Consider the following 22,098-nt stretch of genomic DNA (forward strand, 5'->3'; position numbering starts at 1 on the left):
AGCAGCAGCCCCTGGATCATTCAACACTAACGCAAGGGGGTAGCCTCCTGTTACCACTGGTGAGTACAGAGACAGTCGTTTCTGGAGAAATACAGTCTGACCTGTTTGAGGAACTCAGGCAAGTGGCTGCAGATTACTACACTGGGGTGGGACCCAGCAGCAACCCCACACAGATGGCAAGGGTGAAATGTGGAACGCCTTTCTGAGACCTTAGCTTTCCTCCTCCATAAACCCCGTGATCGGGCTTCTCACAATTTTTGATTTGAGGGCAACAGAGGTGTGTCAGATGAGCTTGGGGTTTACTGGTATGACCTTGAGCAAATTATTTATCCAGAGTCTTAATTTCTTCTTGGGTGAGATAATGATCAAGGATGTGAAAATGCCCAGCACAAAGCCCATGTATAGTGACTTGGTTCCACCCCGAGCCCCAGTGCATGGCTTGAGAGAAATAACACCAGCAATCGGGTTAACAATGAGACATATACAGCTTTATTTAATAATCTGTAAAAAGTTGTACTCTGGCAGAGTGATGCATTCCCTATCTCAGCTGAAAGCGAACATTAGGTCTGAAAAGCCCCTTCCTAAGATTCGGAACTGCGTAACCCTGAGCTTACATCTGATGCCCTCAAGAGCTGGGCCCTTGCTGTGTGGCAGTTGGTTTCATCCTCCTCCCAGCAATACTCTGGCTGGCTGCAGCCCCTCGCACAGCAGTCCGCTAAGCACAACTGTAGCTGCACAGGCTGCCCTTACACACCGGCCCCTTCCCCCTCTTCTTTAAGAATTGTCAAGAATCTTTCTGAGAAATAGGTTCTGTACCAATTTCACTTCGCTTCCACTATGTCAGCTGAAGTCAAGGGTGTGCCTGAGACACATGATATTCTGCTGAGGTCTGTGCCTCTTCGCCCAGCTGGTTCTCACCATCTGCATAATTTTCAGGCCATACCTCTCCTTTTTCAGAGGACTGAAGGGTGGAGAAACACTCTTCATCACAGACCCAGGAGGCACTTCTTGGGGCTATCTTGTAAGTGGTATCAGACACTGTGGCGACAGTAGCTCTGCTCTGGCACAGCAGAGGCCTGGTATATTGTTTTCCATCTTCCTGTGCTAAAAGAGTGCAGTAAGGATGCCACACTCACTTCTTAGGAAAAACTCCATGTTGCATCAGAACTTCATCATTCATGGGCTTCTAAAAGAATATGTCCCTCCCTTTTATTTACAGAATAACATATATGAATGCATTTGGACAGGAGGTGGCTGGCCACCCTGCCTGCCTCTCTATGTTAATAGGCTCCCTTCTATTGGTCACAGTCAATGTAAACACGATCTTCCACATTTCTCAGAGCTCCTGAAGTCACTGCAAATCGTGTTGACCAATTTGGAACCAAAAGAGAATGCAGTGGCCTGCCCAACCTAGAAACCTGTTCTGTATATTTCCCTTAAAAACATCATTGAAAATGAAGAAGAAAAAAAGGTCCCCTTTTTTTGCAGAAGCTCTACAAGAAAGCATATCTAAAATCACAGAACTATGCACACACAAACACAGACACGCGTGCTCACACACATACATCAGAATCAAAGAATCTTGTCAGATATGTAGTTGGGAAAGCACAAGGAAAGGCTGGCAAGAGAAGATATGGAAATTCGATCAGCTAAAGATGCTGGAATGTTACAGTGATGGCAAGGAAGTGGTTCTTGGTACATACAAAAAGGAGGGCGGGCAGGCAGAGAGAATGATAAATCCAGGATACCAGAGACTGTCAGTTGGCCATGCAGGAGTTAAAGATAAATGCCAGTTTGTTGGGTGAAATGTTGTATTATGGAGTGGTTGTCTGAAGGAGGGTGGACTTGCATGGTCCAGGGGAGGAGTATCTGCTTAGCAGGACACCTCCATGGTCTGGTGTCTGTCCACAACATCAGGGGATTCAGAGGATTCTTGAGTTCCATCTGACTGATTGCTGGTGACAGATCGGCTGAAGGCACTTTCTCCAGAGCCGATGCTACTCGAGGTTGAGTGGGTTCGTGATCGGGCGAGCCGGGTCATGCTGGCAGATGGTACTGTAAGAAAGAACCAAGGGGACTAGAAGATAGTACCCTGGCTAAGCTTAACTGATCCAGAAATTTCACTAAAGGCTTTGTTTAGCTTTCCCAACCCATTTAAGGTGAGACCCAGGATAACACATAGCCATCTCCCTTTTGTATTATTTGCTTAGGTGAATGGCTATACACAAGGTTGCTTTAATCCTTTGGATCTGGTTGGAATCTTGGCTGATTCTAGTCCACAGAAGAACATGGGGAAACCTAAGTCCAGAGTATAGCCTCTTAGCTATGCCCACGCCATTCATACAGTGATCAGGAAAGAGGCTTTGGGAACCCAAACAGGTAACCAAACCCTGCAGTGCATGCAAGACTAAACCAAAAGAAAGACAAACCACACAAGTATGAAGGTGTTTCACAAACACAGTGCAAGCCCGATACAACAAGACTACCATCCGTGTCCACAGGCTTCCTTTGCTACCTGGGGAGGAGACATGTATGAAGGTGTGGGTCTAAGGGAGAGCAGGTGGGCCTGGCACCTGCCCTATATGCCCTCTATGCAAGCAGCAAGGTAAAGGATGCCTGCAGGGGAAGGGCTCCAGGGGTGGGTATTTCACTCAGACTACAGTTCCAACGCTTTGATCCTAAGGTCCTTCCAGCTGGCTGGGATGTGGCCTTACCTGTCATAACCTCCCTGTCTATCTTCCTGAGGCACCAGCCACTCGCCCAGCTGTCATTTCAATGCTGGGGTCAAAAGATGCCATCACCTGATGAGTTTTCCAGGCACAGGCTCCGGTACTCCTATTTAGAATCAAGGCTGCCCTTCATGTCCTCTGTCTGGGATTCATGCAACGATGAATAGGTGTCTGCAGAAGAGGGGCCCTGCCTACAAAGTTTCAGCTACTACCGTGACCCTGATTTGGATAAGAGGAAACCTGGCTATTACAACCCGCTCCTTTTTTCCTGGGGAACCAGGGCTGGACCTGCAGACTAACCCTCTTAGGGCACAATGAGCCACGTTCTATCGGGCTCTCACTGCACAGGAAAACCGCGGACATGCTGCAGGCAGCCAATGCAGCCAGGAGAGCGTGGCTGGGAGGCAGGGGCAGGGCCAGCACAGAAGGAGGTACCTGACTCGGTGCTCAGGTGACTGAGCTGCACATACGGGACTGGAAGCAGGATGGACACAGGAAAAGTCAGGTTAGTGACCCAAGAGTGCCAAGTGGCAACCTCGGCCGCCCAGTAAACACTGACAGAATCCTCTAAGCTGGGGATGAATTTTTATGTTAAGGTCTCAGAAAGGAGTTGAGGCTGACTGATGTTTTATTATCATCTCAGACGTTACTTCTCTCATCTAGTCAAGGGCAACTGTTTTCCTCTCCACTATAAACAGCCATCTGTTTTGGATCAGAAATGGGCTGGAAGATCAGGTGTTTTCTTACGAAAGGGATGAGAACTGGCTAGGAGAGGGACTTCTCCCAGTGAGCCAGACAGATGTGGATGTGGGCTCGGTTGGTAGTGGCTCACAGACGGGGATGACACAGCCACTCTAGACGAGACATACACAGTCTGCCTGCCAGGCACAGGGCTGTATATACCCAGGGGTCAGCTGCTGCCCAGGCAGCTGTTCAATGACCATTTTCCACGCTTATACTAAAGACAGGAAAAAAAAAAATCACCCTACTGGGTAAAGAGCTCTGTACCTGGGTTGAAGAGTGTTTCTTCTTAAGAATTCCATGAAAGGAACAAGTGTGGATAGTCTGTGACAAATGAGAAAGCTCAGGGGTCTCACAATGCAAGAGACCAGGACAGAGGCACACGATATGGAAACATCCTTGGACTCGCTCTAAACTACTGTGCAAGTTCATTTCCTGTGGTGGGGCTAATGTAACTGAGGACAACTACCCTTTTCTTCTGAAGTCTCCATTGTGTTTCTCTAGGCCAGGAGTCATTACCAGCTAAGTTCAAATGCAAATCAGATTCACAAGCTTAGCAAAATCTAAGCCTCAGTGGTTAAAAACATGGGCTCTGGAGTCAGACTGCTAGCATTCTGCGGGTGAACTGTTACCCTGGGAAATGTACTTAGTCTCTTTGAACCTAGGTTTCTTCTTCTATAAAATGGGACTAATGACAGAACTTACCTCTTACGATTATAAACACTGAATGCCCGGCACAAGGTAAGTGCTTAGTAAGTGTTAGCTCACCTTACATACATGCAGATGAATACTCCATAAAAATTTTGGTTTCTACCTCACTTTAGGCTGGCAAGCATAGAGGTTATATGCCCTGGGAAATGTGGGCTCCCCAGATGTCAAAATGACCCCATTATCATTCAATTTTTGCTGGACAGAAAGTTTTGTATTACTCACTGTAGCCCATTCCCTGCAAAAAGTACTTGAAGGCCTCGGTGAGCTTTCCAGGCTAGGAGACAAAATAAGAACGTATTAATCTTTGCATAGGCAGAGAGGCAGAATCAAATGAGTGCTTTAAAAAAAGAAAACAATATAATAATAAAAAAGCCCCTCCTTACCTGTACTACTTGTGGCAGTCCACCACAGTCTGCCATCTAAAAGAGGAAAAATATATAAATATATAAATATATAAATATAGCTGGTACTTATACTTAGGGGACATGCTCTGAAAATCCACAAGTCCTTTCAAATAGGACAGGATTGAATTTTAGGTTCCTTAACTTAATGTTTAACTGCAACCAAGTGTATGTTTCCTCAATGCACTCTTACACAAAAACTTACAACCTAGCAATAACCTTGGATATAAATCTGAAAAGATTATTTATTTAATACTTATTAATCAGTAAGATGCAGAGTCTGGCCTTCAGGCCTAGGCTGGGAACCTTCTGTTAGGAGTGACAATGAAGTTTACCACTGTCTTCAACTATGGTTCTGACTCCACCTGAAGAATGTTACTTTCAGAGTCCTCAACAGCATGACCCTAACTTCTCAGGGTATCATGCTTCCTAAGTTTCCGCTCAACCCAATATTATCTTCATTCTACAACTAAGGGGATTTCTCCAATGACATGGTGATACTGAATCTGGTCAACTCACTTGGCCAGCCACTTTCCTCTCAAAGCTGGATTTGGTGAGGCTGTCTCTCACTTCATAAATATTCATAGATGATTATCCTCACATGTGCAAGGATTTTTATTTTTTATTATTTTTTATTTTTTTAAAGATTTTATTCATTTATTTGACAGAGAGAGATCACAAGTAGGCAGAGAGGCAGGCAAAGAGGGAGAGAGGAGGAAGCAGGCTCCCTGCTGAGCAGAGAGCCCGATGCAGGGCTTGATCCCAGGACACTGAGATCATGACCTGAGCCAAAGGCAGAGGCTTAATCCACTGAGCCACCCAGGTGCCCTTTTTTTTTTAAATAAAGATTTCATTTATTTATTTATTTATTTATTTATTTATTTAACAGACAGAGATCACAGGTAGGCAGAGAGGCAAGCAGGGGAGGAGGGGAAGCAGGCTTCCTGCTCAGCCGAGAGCCCGATGCAGGGCTTGATCCCAGGACCCTGAGATTATGACCTGAGCTGATGATCTGAGCCGAAGGCAGAGGCTTAACCCACTGAACCACCTAGGTGCCCCATGCAAGGATATCTAAAGTAAGGTTTTGTTAGCACACACTGGAATTACCCAGACGACTCATTGGGTTTCTACTCTGGAAATACTGATTTAATAGGTCTGGGGTGGGGCTTGAGAACTTCCATTTTTTTGTTGTTGTTGTTGTTTCTTTTTTTTAAAAAAAGAGAAAGCATGTGTACGTTGGGGTGAAGGTGTAGGGGGTAGGGTCAGAGGGGAAGACTCTTAAGCAGACTCCACATCCAGGGCAGGGCTCGATCTCATGACCCTGAGATCACAGCTGAGCTGAAATCAAGAGCTGGATGCTTAACAGACTAAGCCACCCAGGCACCCCAAGAACTTTTTTTTTTTTAAGATTTTTTATTTTAGAGAGGCAGAGAGTGTCCCGAGCAGACTCCATGCTCAGCTCAGAACCCAATGGGGGGCTAGATCCCATGACCCCAAGATCATGATCTGAGCCAAAGACAAGAGTCAGATGCTTAACTGGTTGTGCCACCCAGATGTCCCAAGCAGTTGTAGTTCTAATAAGCTCCCAGGTGAAGCACATTCTGCCAATCTGCAGAAAACACTGTTTTTAAGGCATTACGGCCAACCACACAGGCCCACCTTCTTTTTTCCAGCTGTTATGAATTCTGTATTCAGACAACATCCTTTTCAGACTGACTGGAACTTAAAAGCAGGGGGCACCTGGCAGCCTAGCCAATTGAACATTCAACTTTTGGTATTGGCTCAGGTCATGATCTCAGGGTTGGGAGACTGAGCCCTGCCCTGAGTGTGGAGTCTGCTCAAGATTTTCCCTCTCCCTCTGCCCCTCCCCTGCTCACACACTCTCTCCTTCTCTCAAAAAAATAAAAACTTCCTTTGAGGTGGGGACTGTTATTTCGCAAATGGGAATGCCACAAAAGGCACAGGAATTGAAGGTTAATATTAAAATCTGGCATAAAACAACTAACACACACAGAGAGAATATTAGGAGAGACTGTTTCCAAGCGTGCTGCCTATCAAGTAGTTGGAGAGTCAGTTCAACTATACTGTTGCAGTGGGCATTTCTGCCCAGAAAAAAACTACATCTACAGCAGAGCTCAGTTTTGTGCTTTCAAAATATTGATTCAAACCTATACTGAAAAACTATTTGAAACCATATCCTTTTAAAATAACATTCCTATTTTGGACCAGTTCGTCAACCACCTGGACCTCAGAACATTCTGCATTCTGTCTCAGAGCATTAGCCTCATGCTGTATTTCCAGGAACTATAGCCTGCTTTTGGTGACAGCACTTCCCTTTCAAGCCACTTCAAAGAGAAAGGGAAGAAAGCAGAGGTCTTTCAGACCAAGAAAGTAGCAGTAAGCAACGTAAGTTCAGCACTTAAATACAGTAATCCATACTCAAATCAGAGTGCCAGGCCCCTGTACACTTTACAAGGCTGTAGAAAAAACAAGGTTGACACTCTTACCTGGTACAATGAAAAGGGAGAGAAATCTGACATTAACTAGAAATCAAGTATAAGAGTTGCTCTCGGGGCACCTGGGTGGCTCAGTGGGTTAAGCCGCTGCCTTCGGCTCAGGTCATGATCTCAGGGTCCTGGGATCGAGTCCCGCATCGGGCTCTCTGCTCAGCAGGGAGCCTGCTTCCTTCTCTCTCTCTCTCTCTGCCTGCCTCTCAGTGTACTTGTGATTTCTCTCTGTCAAATAAATAAATAAAATCTTTAAAAAAAAAAAAAAAAAAAAAAAAAAGAGTTGCTCTCTATTTGCCCTAAGAGAAAGGAAATGCACTTACCCTTATATCAGAATTGTTATTGGAAGCTTCCTAATCAATACAATGGGACATAGCTTGTAAGTAATTCCCATTCATCCTAATTCTCACAAAATTAAATAATGCTTACAAAGTTTTTAATAACATGGTTAGATGCTCATGTCAAAAAGTTGAGGAGGGACACCTGTGTGGCTCAGTAAATGTCTGCCTTTGGCTCAGATCATGATCCCAGTGTCCTGGAATCGAGTTCTGCATGGGATCTGTGCTCAGTGAGGAGCCCCCTTCTCCCTCTGCCTGCCACTCCCCCTGCTTGTTCTCTCTGACCAATAAATAAAATCTTAAAAAAACAAACAAACAGACACAGGGCTGTAAATATCCTGACCTTACTGATATAAAAAGTATACAGGAAAAAGACCCCCATTTTTTTTTCTTTCTTTTGGAGAGTGAGCACAGGGGTTCAGAGTAGGGGCAGAAGGGCAGAATGAAAGAGAGAGAATTTTAAGCAGGCTCCATGTCCAGCGCAGAGCCCAAAGTGGGACTCAATCTCATGACTCTGAGATCATGTCCTGAACTGAAATCAAGAGTTGGATGCTTAACTGACTGAGCCACCCAGGCACCTCAAGACATCAGTATTTTTACCAGAGGGGAACTATGGGTGGTAGGATTATAGTAATTTTGATTGATTTTATCCTTTACTTTCCTCTATTTCCCAATTTTCTTTTTATTTCTTGCTTTCTTTTTTTTAAGATTTTATTTATTTATTTGACAGAGAGAGATCACAAGTAGGCAGAGAGGCAGGCAGAGAGAAAGAGGAAGAAGCAGGCTCCCCAAGGAGCAGAGAGCCCGATGTGGGGCTCGATCCCAGGACCCTGAGATCATGACCTGGGCTGAAGGCAGAGGCTTAACCCACTGAGCCTCCCAGGTGCCCCTCTATTTCCCAAGTTTCTATAGTGAGAATATATTCAGGAATAATTTAAAAAAGAGAGAGAATCAAAGAGAGAACCTTTCCTTCTTTCTGGGCAACTATTGCAGAAATAAGAGTATTTTGAGCCATGTATAATTTACTAACAAATCCACTGGCAATAAGGAAAAAAAAACACTTTACCTTTAGCAAAGTTGTGTTTATAGGGTTCAGGCGAGAGTTGCATTCAACCTTAAGAAAAGAAAAAAAGAGAAAACAATTATGATCACTAGAAAAATAAGAAATAGCTTGGCACAAGAATGATCTTCCAAGATCAACAGCTCAGTCTGGAGATGGCTGAATCAGCCAAAGAAATTACCAAAATACAAAGTAAGAGATATATCATGTACTTGGTATCTGGTTTCTTAGTAAATCTAAAAGTCTGGCTAAACTTCATTTCCTGAATCTGTTGCGAGTACTTAAGCTTATGTTGAATCTAATTTCTCCTACTGGCTACATAACTTGGGGGCTAGCTACCTATTTTAAAATGTGAACTGGACTGTGGCACTCACCTGCTGGGATTCTGATGGGTTCCCAGTACAAATGGTCCTGACCAAGCCCAGTCCTCAATCCCCACTCCCCTTTACCCCTTCCCTATACCCTGGGTTTGCCTGTCTGCACACCCTCTTTTCTGACTCAAGGTCTTTCACTATTCCACCTAAATATTGATTACTCTATGTTTTTTCTCTCATAGCAATTATCCTAATTAAGAGTTACAACCTGTGTGTTTACATGTTTGGTATCCTATACTTTGTGGTATACCCACGAAGGCAGAGACCTCAAATAAAAGCTTTTAGGGAGATAATCTTTAGGTTTAGCAATGTTTTGTGGCTAATTTAATCAATGAAATCTCTCCTTTTACACGTTTGTCAAGCATACACATACAAAACACTGCTAGGAGTCTGGTATCCATTAGGGTGAAAACATATAATTCAAAGCTGAATGATATCACATCGAAATTTCCCAACTGAGCTGAGTATAGAAGGATGAGCAGGATTTCAAGACACACAGTAAACAGAAGGGGTGGGTGTTTGAAGGCTTCCAGAGTTGGGGGAAAGCATAAGCAAAGAACCAGGAGATGTGAAGTGGATGTACAGGGCGTGTGGGGTTACAGAGGTGTGGTGTGAAGATGCACTGCAAGGCACGTCTGGGAGGTAGACTGGAGCTGACCATGGCCAATGAGCCATGGAAAGTTTCTGAGGAAAACGGATTTGTTTTAGTAAAGTAACCAGCAGAGGCTGTATGACAGACTACAGAGGCAATGAGCCAGTTAGGGAGTTATTAAAATTACCTAGGCAAGAACCAGTAATCCAGCTGAACTCTGGGGATTGCTGATGGGCAGGTACATAAAACTCTTCTATTATCAGGGGATGATCTAAAAACCAGGATCACCAGTTTTTGCTCTATACAAATGACAATGTAGGCAGGGGTAAGCAAATTGTACCAGTGTACTACAGAATATCATTAACTCTAAACTGTAGAATTTATAAACTGGATCCCTAACTGCTAAGCACAATGCTTAGAACATAGTAGATAGGGACGCCTGGGTGGCTCAGTTGGTTAAGCGGCTGCCTTCGGCTCATGTCATGATCCCAGCATCCTGGAGCCCACATTGGGCTCCTTGCTCGGCAGGGAGCCTGCTTCTCCCTCTGCCTCTAGCCTGCCACTCTGTCTGCCTGTGCTTGCGCTCTGTATCTCTCTCTCTCTCTCTAACAAATAAATAAAAATCTTAAAAAAAAAAAAAAAAAAGAACATAGTAGATATATAATATTTTCTCAAAGAATGAAATCCCCCATCTGGATTTAATATAATAAGTCATGCTTTCTTTGGTTTACCACTTTGTAATTTCTTTAGCTCTCTACGAAGTCTCCATATCTCGTAAACCAAACTCAATGGTTGGTTTTTTGACATGTCTATTCTCTCTCTAGCTCCCCAAATGCAGATACATCATCTTATTCATTTTTGTATTCCCCCACAGCATTGAGCAAATAAGAAGCTCAAAAAATGAGGCTGAATAAGTAAGAAAGAATAGTTAGCAAAAATGACCAAAATTTGAGAAGCTTCTTCCTGCTCTTCAATGCATGGAGAGTCCTCTAATCCCTACCAATTTGTGGGATAAAATGCTAGCTCTCACAAGCTAGAATCTGTCCGTAAGACATCTACTCTGTGATACTGACAGGGCTCCTGGGGTTCTTATCTATAAATGCTGAAGATGAGGAAGTCAGAAAACAAGACCTTATCTGTACTGGCCAGTCTATCTAGTCTTTTTTTTTTTTTTTTTTTTTTTTAAGATTTTATTTATTTATTTGACAGGCAGAGACCACAAGTAGGCAGAGAGGCAGGCAGGCAGGCAGAGAGAGAGGAGGAAGCAGGCTCCCCGCCGAGCAGAGAGCCCGATGCGGATGCAGGGCTCGATCCCAGGACCCTGGGATCATGACCCGAGCCGAAGGCAGAGGCTTTAACCCACTGAGCCACCCAGGCGCCTCACCAGTCTATCTAGTCTTGAAAGATGAATGGAAATGTTGCTTTAAGTCCATCCAAGTTTAAAAAAATAACTCAGCATTATTAGAAAATTCTAAGGAAGGGTATTTTCTAAAAACAACACTGTTTTCTTGTTTTATGTCACATGTTTACTTAGAAAAAAAATTTAAGTAATATCCACATCCAATGTGGGGCTCAAACTCACAACCCTGAGATTAAGGGTCATATGCTCCACTGACTGAACCAATCAGGTGCCCCTGAAGAAATGTTTTTTCTTTTTTGTTTTTGTTTTAAAGATTTTATTTATTTAACAGACAGATCACAAGTAGGCAGAGAGAGAGGAGAAAGGAGGCTCCCCGCTGAACAGAGAGCCTGATGCGGGGCTTGATCCCAAGACCCTGGGATCATGACCTGAGCCGAAGGCAGAAGGCTCAACCCGCTGAGCCACCCAGGCACCCCTGAAGAAATGTTTTTGATAGATATTTTTTAGCGTGTATCTCCACCTTTTTAGCCAGAAAAGACTGACCTTTGTAAAACTCCTTCACAATGAATTGGGATCATCACTATAACTTTATCATCTTTGGGGAATTTGTTTTGTTTTGTTTTTTGTTTTTGTTGTTGTTTTTTTTTTTGGACTTGAGGGTCATGTCCCTCTGTGTTAAAGCCATGCCATGTATTTTATACCAGACACAAAATGTTTTACAGGATGATTCAGGGAGGTATGAATATATTATCCCATCTACTTCACCCTACGCTTACCTTGCCTCATAAACCTTCCCTCCTATATCTACCCCCATGATTAGCTACTAGACTTCCTTTCCCAAAAGCCTTACTCCCTAATGTTTTTCTCTAAACAGGGAGGAAGTTAAGGCTGCCAAAGAAAACTAGGTAATCTCACACAGATACCTATTTATATTACATACACTGTGGGGAAAACAAGTAAACTCTAATAGATGTATGAAAAACTGTCAACTTGATTTGTAATGAAATGCACATTAAAACAGTGGGACACCATTTTTAACCTACTAAATTATTAATAAAATTTAGGAATCCAATGTTGGACAAGATGCTGTGAAACAGACACTCTCATACAATGCTGGTGCTATGTCCTTTCTGGAAAGGAATATGGCAAATGTTATAAAAAATTTTGCAAAGGTTTATGATTTTTGACACATTGATTCCACTTCTAGAAATCTATCCCAGGGAGATGATCAAGAATTCGATATCGATGTTCAATAGCAACATTATTAATGGTGCAAAATCTGATGTCATCAACTGGAAAATGACGTTAAACAAAGGTACATTTACAAGACTAAATATTATACGGGGGGGGGGGGTGCCTGGGTGGCTCAGTGGGTTAAAGCCCACTGAAGGGGAGCCTGCTTCCTCCTCCCTCTCTCTGCCTAGTTGTGATCTCTGTCTGTCAAAGAAATAAATAAAATCTTATGTATTTATTTATTTTTTAAAAATATTTTATTTATTTGACAGACAGAGATCACAGGTAGGCAGAGAGGCAGGCAGAGGGAGAGGGGGAAGTAGGCTCCCTGATGAGCAGGGAGTCCGATGCGGGGATCAATCCCAGGACCCTGAGATCATGACCTGGGCCAAAGGCAGAGGCTTTAACCCACTGAGCCACCCAGGTGCACCTAAATAAATAAAATCTTTAAAAAAAAATATTATACAGAGGTACTGACTTTATAACATGGAAAAAGGCTATCAAAAATGCTATCAAGGGACGCCTGGGTGGCTCAGTTGGTTGAGCAGCTGCCTTCAGCTCGGGTCATGATCCCAGAGTTCTGGGATCGAGTCCCGCGTCGGGCTCCTTGCTCGGTGGGGAGCCTGCTTCTCCCTCTGCCTCTGCCTGCCTCTCTGTCTGCCTGTGCTCGCTCGCTCTCGCTCTCTCTCTGATAAATAAAATCTTAAAAAAAAAAAAAAAATGCTATCAATAATCAGGTCCCCAAATCTTTCATGTTTAATATCACCCGGGGTATGTGAGAGGAAAAGATAATAGTTTACCTTTGGGTAAGAGAATTATGATGTTTCCTCCTGTCCTTCTATTTTTTAAATTTTTTCATATTTTCTACAATGAGCATGTATTATTTTTAACAATGTATTATATACTTGAGGAAGAGGCAGAAGAAAGCATATAGGCTCTCAGCAGCCTTCCAGCCTGATCCAGTTCCAGATGTATAGGGGCCACAGAAGGCCAAAGGGCTGTCAGAAATCTGACCATAGGCAAATGGTGTTTAGTTATGCTACTTGCCACAAAGTCAACTGTACCACATAAAGCAATCAAAGGTAATACTGATCCCTTCTGATGAAGTCTAGTGGTTAATGAGGAATTCCTTTTCCAGAACTGGGTAATAAAGAGCAAGCTCTGACAGACATAATCAGAAATAACAAAGATGACTATTTACCAACTGTTTCTAGTGTGCCAGCAGTGTGCTGTATACATTTTACTGCATTTAATCTCATTTATCTTCACAGCATCAGGACATACTTACCACAGCCTCAACTGCAGGTGAACTGTCCCCTACCACCAACAGAGTAGAACACCTGGGGAAAGGCAAAATTAAGAGGTGACATTCTGCAAACAGCACCTATATTCCACCAAATACTGAGCTAGTTTATGAAAGGCAAAGATATTTAGCAACTTACTAGGGAAGCTGAGGGACTTACTTTAATGTCTTCGATTTGTTATCGTTTTGGCCCAGCAAGGGTCTTTCAATCTCTAGGTCTCTGCGTCTAGAAAAAACAAAGGAAGCAAGACCTCTTTCAGGGAAAATCATAGCAACTCAGATTATTTTCTGGTTGTGAAAACCAGTATCAAGGAATCTGAAACTATCTTTCCTTCACACCTGATGAGGGAAGGGACCCTTTTGCACTTTGTTCATGAGCTGCCATTTTAGTAGCCCCCTGAGTGGTACAGAGCAGGAACAAGCCTCCTGGCTCAAACCTGAGGGGCAGTATGGGATGCCAGAAGTTTAGAGGCAACTTCAAAACTCAACAGCAATTCTTCTGAAATCCTCAAGTTGTAGTGTTTAATTTTCCAACTAGTTTATAGGAACAAATTCCTTAAGAAAAGGGGAACTTTTGGGGGGGGGGGTCTTGTAACTAACATAGTTTAGTGCGGTACTTAATAAATCTTTCTGATTTCAACTGAAAATAAGCAGGCTCTGTAATACAGAGAAAGGAGTTGGAGACAAGGTTCAAAACCTCTGGGTGAATTTAGGTAAGTTACAGCTGACCCATTTTCTCAATCTTTTCCCACGTACTCAGAAAGCTAGAAGGAATGAATATGTATGACCTTGGAAAAACTGGTCCCAAGATAAGAACCCAATTCTCTCAGTGACACAGGGCGATCTGACAGTAGGTTTTGGAACATGCACAAACAAACGAGAATTTACTAGTGCCCATGTATTAGTTTTGCCCGGTAACAAGATGTCAGCAAAGAGAAACTCATCAAAGCCTAAGACTTCTATTCTTTGTCTCTTCTCCATGTATTTTTCTGTCCTGCCTCACATTACGTGTATATTTTTGTGCGTGTACCTTAGGTACTTTTTAAAAAATCTCAAAACATCTTAAACTACAAATGGTATTTGAATGTGCCCAAAACAGCCTTCAGTTCACTTTTTTCTTTTTTCTTTAAAGCAATCTCTATACCCAACATGTGGCTTGAACTCATGACCCCAAAATCAAGTCGCACACTCTACCAACAGAGCAAGCCAGGTGCCCCCATTCATTTTCCCTGAAAGCTGTTTTCCTATCTGTCTGATAGCCCTCCCTCTTTTACTGTGGTGCAACAGCAGGAAAATCACCTCATGACACAACACTGAAAAAAGTAGTATATTTCCCCTCCCCCCTCCCTCAAATGTCCATTATCTTTTTGGACCCCGTTTACATTTAAGTGGAGGGATAGGAAATAACTGTACCCGTTATAAGAACCCAGGAAGAGCTGTAGGTTTTCTTGATTGATATCTTGGGCAATATGCAGCCTGTAGGTTTGAATAAGGTCCAAGTTGGCCTGCAACTCTTCCTAGAACAATTGGAAAGAGATACAAGGTAAACATCTGAGCTACAATACAAGCATGTTGCTTGGTTTGCATTCTCAATGTTCAAAGACATTTCTCTCTGCTCAAGATGGGAAATGGGACAGAGCCTGGGGTCTACACTCATACTGGTAGGCTGAATGACTGAAGTCTTTATCTGTAGTAGACTGGTTCAGTGCCATATTCTGTGTCAGATGAGGGCACAAAGACTCCATTATGGCAAAGGCTAGTCACGGACTCCAGGCCAAATGTAAAAACTTGGAGATTTGTTCTGAACTTCCTTCTTACCTGCAGCACCCAGAAACTGCACTGGACTTGGATTCAAATACTAGCTGTGCAACTCAGACAGGTCACCTAACCATTCAGAACCCTAGTTTCCTTATTTGTGTTTTTTGCATGTTCTGCCACTCCTCATAAAACATGAAGATAATAACCAGAGATACCTGACAAGTTTGTTTTATTTATTTATTATTAAAATAGGCTCTACGCCTAATGTGGGGCTTGAACTCATGAGCCTGAGATCAAGAGTCCCGATCTCTACAACCAAGTGCCCCTGACAAGGCTTTTTTAGAGATCAGATAAGAAAAGTTATATGAACTGTAAAGTGGAAAATAAATGGAAGGTGGGGCACTAGGCTGGCTCAGTTGGGAGAGCGAGTGACTCCTAATCTCAGGGTTGTGAGGTCAATCCTCATGCTGGGTGTAGAAAAAACTTTAAAAAAAATTTTTTTAAAAAGGGAAGGTAACATTTTTCTTAATAGCTATAAATCTATATAATTAACTTATCTGTACTGATATAATCAGTATATCACTTATTTATATATTATCACTTAGTAATATCCATAGAATTATGTATTACATTCCATTTACATTTTTTAAAATATTTATTTATTTGACAGAGAGATCACAAGTAGGCAGAGAAGCAGGCAGAGAGAGAGGAAGAGAAGCAGGCCTCCTGCCGAGCAGAGAGCCTGATGTGGGGCTGGATCCCAGGACCCTGGGATCATGACCTGAGCCACTTTAACCCACTTAGCCACCCAGGTGCCCCCCCATTTACATTTTATTAAGTCAATCTATCATTTAATCTTACTGCTATTATTAAAGGTATAAAGTAAGAGAGAAACAAATGATTTATACAGTGAAGTGAATCTTCTTCCCCCACCACCCACTGTCCAATGGTCCCTCTCTTGCTGGCCTTCTCAGGTCACCAGAACAGTTGCCAGGTGGTTGTGTATATAAACATACATGTACATAGCTGTACACGTGTACACAAGTGCACACACACCCAGCAAGCAGTTTTAAGCAGAAGGGAAAATGTCTGCTTTGGAGGGAAGAAATGGATCAGGGATAGTAAGAGAGCCAGTTAATCCAGGGCAGTATGTCAAGGTCACCATCAAACCTCATAGGGAAATATAGATAAGAAGAATATCTGTCTGCATTCTGACTACCATATAGGTAAAGTGAGCCAAGAATACAGTTGAAAACTGATCAAATGGATCAGTCCACCTGAAACTAAATGGTACTACAATCACTCTGAGGAAATACAGTAAAGGGTAAAGAAATTATAATAATAAAAGTAAACAACAAATGCAGCACACAGTAATCAGAGATGAAATATGTAGCCAGCTCTCCCTTCAAGGTCTGGAGAGAAGCCTAAGGAGCAAAATTTGAGATAAAAGAGGGAAGAAATGATAATGGTACAAAAGACGTAAAACTGGCTTAAGTGTTATTGGAACTTGTCAGGTAAAGCTGTTATGTATAAATTGCCTCCCCACTTTTTTTTTTTTTAAAGATTTAATTTATTTATTTGTCAGAGAGAGAGAGAGCGAGCACAGGCAGAGTGGCAGGCAGAGTCAGAGGGAGAAGCAGGCTCCCTGTGAAGCAAGGAGCCCGATGTGGGACTCGATCCAAGGACGCTGGGATCATGACCTGAGCCAAAGGCAGCTGCTTAACCAACTGAGCCACCCAGGCATCCCCCCACTTTTTTTTTTTTAAACACAAATTGTGGTCTGCTAGACATACTGTCCTACACTTTGCTTCTTCTCTTAAAGTACTAGAGATCACTCCTTATCAGGACATATGGAGTTGCCTTGTTTACTTATACTACTTGGTTCTCTACAACCTTACTAATACAAATGGCCATTCTTTTTAATTTTTGCAAATTTGATAGATAAAAAAGAGGCTATCACATACGGCTGTTTTTTCCTATTGGTAAAAATGAGATTATTCATGTCTCAAAACCTTATTGTTTCAATTTCAAAACATTAGAAGCAAACACAATTGCTTGCTTAAATTTTATTTTCCTGGGGCACCTGGGTGGCTCAGTGGATTAAGCCACTGCCTTCGGTTCAGATCATGATCTCAGTGTCCTGGGATCGAGCCCCGCATCGGGCTCTCTGCTCAGCAGGGAGCTTGCTTCCCCCTCTCTCTCTGCCTGACTCTCTGCCTACTTGTGATCTCCCTCTCTGTCAAATAAACAAATAAAATATTAGAAAACAAAACAAAACAAAATTTATTTTCCTAAAAGTTTATTTATTTATTTAAGTCATGTCTATATCCACCGTGGGGCTCAAACTCACGATCCTGAGATTGAGTTGCACATTTCAACTAAGCCAGTTTCACCTCTTTTCTCACAAGGACAAAGCCAACAGGAAAAACATTTTGAAAGTGGGAAAGCAGAAGAAAGACTATAATCATTCATTTCACTGATTCGGTAAGGCTGATAGGGGATAGTGAAAGAAATCCATGAACATGTACCAAGTAGCCCAGAAAGGTTCAAGATTTTTAGGCACCAGTTCTCTCTGCAAGCAGAAGGTAAAGATGCGGCTAACAAAAGAAGGTTAGTTTCAAGTTCTGTTAAATAAAAATATAACACCAGGAAGACAAACAATTAGGTAGACAAACAATCATAATACACAAAGCAAAAACAAACAATTGAAGGGAGAAATAGAAAATTCAACAATAATAGTCCATAACTTTATTTATTTAAAAGATTTATTTATTTGAGAGAGAGAGGCAGAGACAGAGAGCATGAGCAGGGAAAGGGACAGAGGGAAAGGGAGAAGCAGACTCCCTGCTGAGCAAGGAGCCCGATGTGGGGCTTGATCCCAGGACTCTGAGATCATGACCTGAGCCGAAGACTGCTCAACTGACTGAGCCACCCAGGCGCTCCAGTAACAGTTTGTAACTTTAATACCTCACTTTGATTTATGGGTGAATAATGAGGCAGAAGATCACAAGAAAACAGAAGAATTGAACAACACTGTAAACCACCAGACCTGAGTACCCCAGAGTACATACACTCCACTTAATGGGAGCAGAATGAATACACATCCTTCTCATGTGTACATGGAACAGAAAGGACACGTTAGGACCACAGAATAAATCTTAATACATTCAAAAAGGAATGAAATGTTAAGTATATCCTCTGACTGCAATGGAATGAAATTAGAACTCTAACAGAGGGGTGCTTGGGTGGCTCAGTGGGTTAAGCCTCTGCCTTCAGCCTGGGTCATGATCTCAGGGTCCTGGGATTGAGCCCCGCATCAGGCTCTCTGCTCAGCAGGGAGCCTGCTCCCCACCCCCTCTGCCTACTTGTGATCTCTCTCTCTCTCTCTAATGAATAAATAAATAAATCTAAAAAAAAAGAAGAAGAAGAAGAAGAAATCAGTAACAGAAGTAAATCTGGGATATTGAACACATACTCCTAAATAACTAATGGATTAAAGAATCACAAGGAAATTAGAATATACTTTTGAGATAAATGAAACTGTCAGAACTTCTGGGCTGCAGCTAATGTGGTGTTGAGAGGGGAATTTATAGTTGTAAATGCCTATATGAAAAAAAGAAAAAAGATCTCAAGTCTACAACTACTTTCACCTTAAGAAACTAGAAAAAGAGGGGAGCATGGGTGGCTCAGTTGGTTAAGCATGTGACTCTTTATCTCGGCTCAGGTTTTCACAGCAGGGTTGTGAGTTCGAGCCCCACGCTGGGCTCTGTGCTGGGCATGGTGGAGCCTGCTTAAATAAAAGAAAATAAAAGAAAGAAACTAGAGATATAAGAGGAAACGTAAAGCAAGCAGAAGGAGGGCAATAATAACAATTAGAGTAGAAATAAATGAAATACAGAATTTAAAAAGAACAGGACAAAAACCCCAATAAAGCCAGCAACTGACTGGTTAGACTGACAAAGAAAAGAGGTAAGATTCAAATTATTAACATCAGGGAGGGAAGAGGAGACACTATTTTCAATTTTACAGAAATAGAAAGAATTATAAAGGAGTATTATCAATAATTTATACCAACAAATTGGGTATCTGAGATGAAATGGACAAATTTCTAGAAAGACACAGACCACCTATAAAGCATCTCAAGAAATAGAAGATTTGAATAGATCTTTAATAAGTAAAATCATTAAATTAGTAACATAAAATGTATCCACAAAGAAAAGCTTTGGCTCAGATGATGTCACAGTGAATTCTACCAAACATTTAAAGAAGAATCAACAGTAATCCTTTCCCAACTCTTACAAAAAATAATACGGTACTTATCAGCTCATTCAGAATCTTATTATCCAATTTACTCTTCCCTCTGAAAAGAGGACTGGGGTTTCCTCTTCCACCCCATAATTATCCACACCTGTCATTTCTTCTATAGATTTACCACTAAAAAACATAGGAATGAACAAGTTAATCTCTAAGGTTCTTTGAGTATTGATATTTGTTTTATCATTTTGTCTTCTTTTTCTCTGAAATTTCTATTTCTGTGAAGACTTTCCCAGACTTCATTATGGCTCTGAAGATGTTTGCTGAGGCACGTGATGTCGTCAAACATTAACAGATGGCATGCTGCTGACAGAGAACAGGTGGTGGGGGAGGGGATTCTGTCCTCCTTCATCTCTTCAAATGCCAAGAGCCATGGGGCACTGAGTTAATGCCTGTCCCCTAAGACTGGCCTTTGCTGCACCCTCTGCATTACACTCTGCACTGGAACTGGCACCCATGAGGATCAGGTGAATTCTAAGGTACCCCCTCTTTCCTGAGGTAAATAAAGTTTTGCTGCAAGCCAACAAACAGCTGTCCTGGTTGGAATAGGCACTTACCTGACCAAAGTGATGAGCCAAAATAATGTCCACAACATTGGTTGTCAAGCCTGAGAGCTAAAAAGATAAAAGCTTTGTGTCAAGGGAGTTAAGCATACATATTTCCCAAGTTGTCCACTTATGATTAGTGCACTTTATTTCACACAATATCCCTCAACAAACAAAAGCACAACTCAGTGTCACACAGTTTCATGAGATGGTGGTTTCAAGATACGTGAGAACAAGAACAAATGGTCTCCCTTCCAGGGAAATAATATCACCTGCTTTGAAATAGGTGGCTAGAGGAACGCCTGGGTGGCTCTGTTGGCTAAGCATCTGCCTTCACCTCAGGTCATGATCTCATCCTCTCCCCCTACCCCTCCCCAACATTGTGTTCTCCCTCATTAGAAAAAAACAAAACACTTTTTTATTTTTCTGACAGAGAGAGCACAAGCAGGCAGAGCAGTAGGCAAAGGGAAAGGGAGAGGGAGAAGCAGGCTCCCCAGTGAGCAAGGAACCAGATGCCAGGACCCTGGGATCAACCTGAGCCAAAGATAGATGCTTAACCAACTGAGCCACCCAGGGGCCCCTAAAAAACAATAAACAAACAAACAGGAGGCTAGAAGAAATGCTGCTCATTCTTTCTCTGAAAACATAAGACCTAGAACTCTTGCTATTAGCTACTTCATTCCTGCCTATATTTCTGCATTTACACTGGATTCATGGCTAATAAGGATTGACTTACAACTACTCCCAAGCCATCCAAGAGACAAAAATGATTTTTTTTTTTCTTTCCTCCAGTTTTCGCTATCTTCATTTCAGGGAGTGGGAGGAAACTGCTATGTTTACAGAATGTTCTTGCGTTTTGAACATTTTTCTCCTAATTTTTTCCATCTCAAAATGATGCAGAGCACAGTCTAATAAATGCAGCAATCTGTGCAAATCTGCAGCCTGCTAGTCTATTTTCAGAAAAATTTCCAACTCAAATTATGTTGCTGATTCCCTGTAGCCTTCTTCCTCAGTTTTATGCTTCATTCCTACTGCTGACTTGGATGAGAGGTGAGGTGCTGAACTGGGAGTGCAGATGGAGAAGAGAAGAGGGTGAGACAGACGTGGATATAGGCAGAACAAGATTACAAGGTCCCAGAAAGATCAAGGAAGAAAGAAGCCCAGAAATCTTCAGAGGGGTTACCAATGATCAAACCATTATAAATTAAAGATAATTAGGATTAATAACCATTCATGTTTAATACTCATAAGGTCATTCTTAAGTTTCATAACAATTTTATTAGGCTATTACATATTATTTATTATACATTATTGAATGTTCAAGTAAATTTTAACACAAGTACATAATTAGACAGGACTCAGAACAAATTTTAAGTAAGTCAGATTATAAGAAAGAATTTCCACAGCATCTGGCAACAGCATCATTAATACATTTCACCCAAAGCTAGAGTATGCATATTTCTCTAGAACTTAAGTATGGGAAGAAATGGATAAATTTTTTACAATCTAGTCTACTGGTAGGTGAAGTATTCTTAACATACAGTGTTATGTTAGTTTCAGGTGTATAACACAGTAATTCAACAATTACATACATTGCACAGTGCTCATCAAAGTAAGTGTAATCTTAATCCTCTTCACCTATTTCACCCATCCCCCCCACCTTCCTCCCCTCTGGTAACCATCTGTTCTCCAGTTACGAGTCTGTTTTCTCATTTTTTTTTTCCTGCCTTTGTTTGTTTGTTTTGTTTCTTAGAATTTCAGTAGGTGGGGTGGAATATTTTAACATTTTAACGTAATTTAAAAGCAATTCATGCTTATCATAGGAAATTAGAAAAAAATAGAATATGAAAAAGAAAATAAAAATCATCTGTAATGCTACCATCCAAAGACATAACTGCTAGTAACAAATTCTTCCCCTTTTTCCTTTTCTTTTTTAAAATATATATAGTGGGTAAGACCAGAATTTTTATTAATTTTTTTAAAGATTTTATTTATTTATTTGACATAGAACACATGGACAGAGGGAACATAAGGAGAGGGACTGGGAGAGGGAGAAGTGGGCCTCCTGCTGAGCAGGGAATCTCATGCTGGGCTGAAAGCAGAGCAGCAAGCAGAGGGAGAGGGGGTAGCAT

At 41.9% G+C, this 22,098-nt stretch overlaps 1 protein-coding gene across 4 annotated transcripts in view; it reads right to left on the reverse strand.

Moving 5' to 3' along the window:
- Nucleotides 1–466: 466 nt before the first annotated feature.
- The window catches only part of NDRG3 (NDRG family member 3), a 77,888-nt gene continuing 56,256 nt past the window's right edge, over nucleotides 467–22,098 (reverse strand). For 3 of the 4 annotated variants that reach the window (XM_045084169.1, XM_045084167.1, XM_045084168.1), the window contains 9 exons: nucleotides 19,979–20,035; nucleotides 14,763–14,866; nucleotides 13,510–13,575; nucleotides 13,335–13,386; nucleotides 8,494–8,541; nucleotides 4,565–4,600; nucleotides 4,404–4,455; nucleotides 3,165–3,203; nucleotides 467–2,055 (listed from right to left, as the gene is read on the reverse strand). In XM_045084169.1, coding sequence (XP_044940104.1) covers nucleotides 1,874–2,055; nucleotides 3,165–3,203; nucleotides 4,404–4,455; nucleotides 4,565–4,600; nucleotides 8,494–8,541; nucleotides 13,335–13,386; nucleotides 13,510–13,575; nucleotides 14,763–14,866; nucleotides 19,979–20,035 — 636 coding nt within the window. In that variant the 3' untranslated portion in view covers nucleotides 467–1,873. The remainder of the gene's footprint in view (nucleotides 2,056–3,164; nucleotides 3,204–4,403; nucleotides 4,456–4,564; nucleotides 4,601–8,493; nucleotides 8,542–13,334; nucleotides 13,387–13,509; nucleotides 13,576–14,762; nucleotides 14,867–19,978; nucleotides 20,036–22,098) is intronic. The other variant, XM_045084170.1, reaches the window with a different exon arrangement.

The sequence above is a fragment of the Mustela putorius genome, unplaced genomic scaffold (assembly GCF_011764305.1).
Source record: "Mustela putorius furo isolate JIRA1106 unplaced genomic scaffold, ASM1176430v1.1 tig00000743_pilon_pilon_pilon, whole genome shotgun sequence".
Taxonomy (NCBI): domain Eukaryota; kingdom Metazoa; phylum Chordata; class Mammalia; order Carnivora; family Mustelidae; genus Mustela; species Mustela putorius.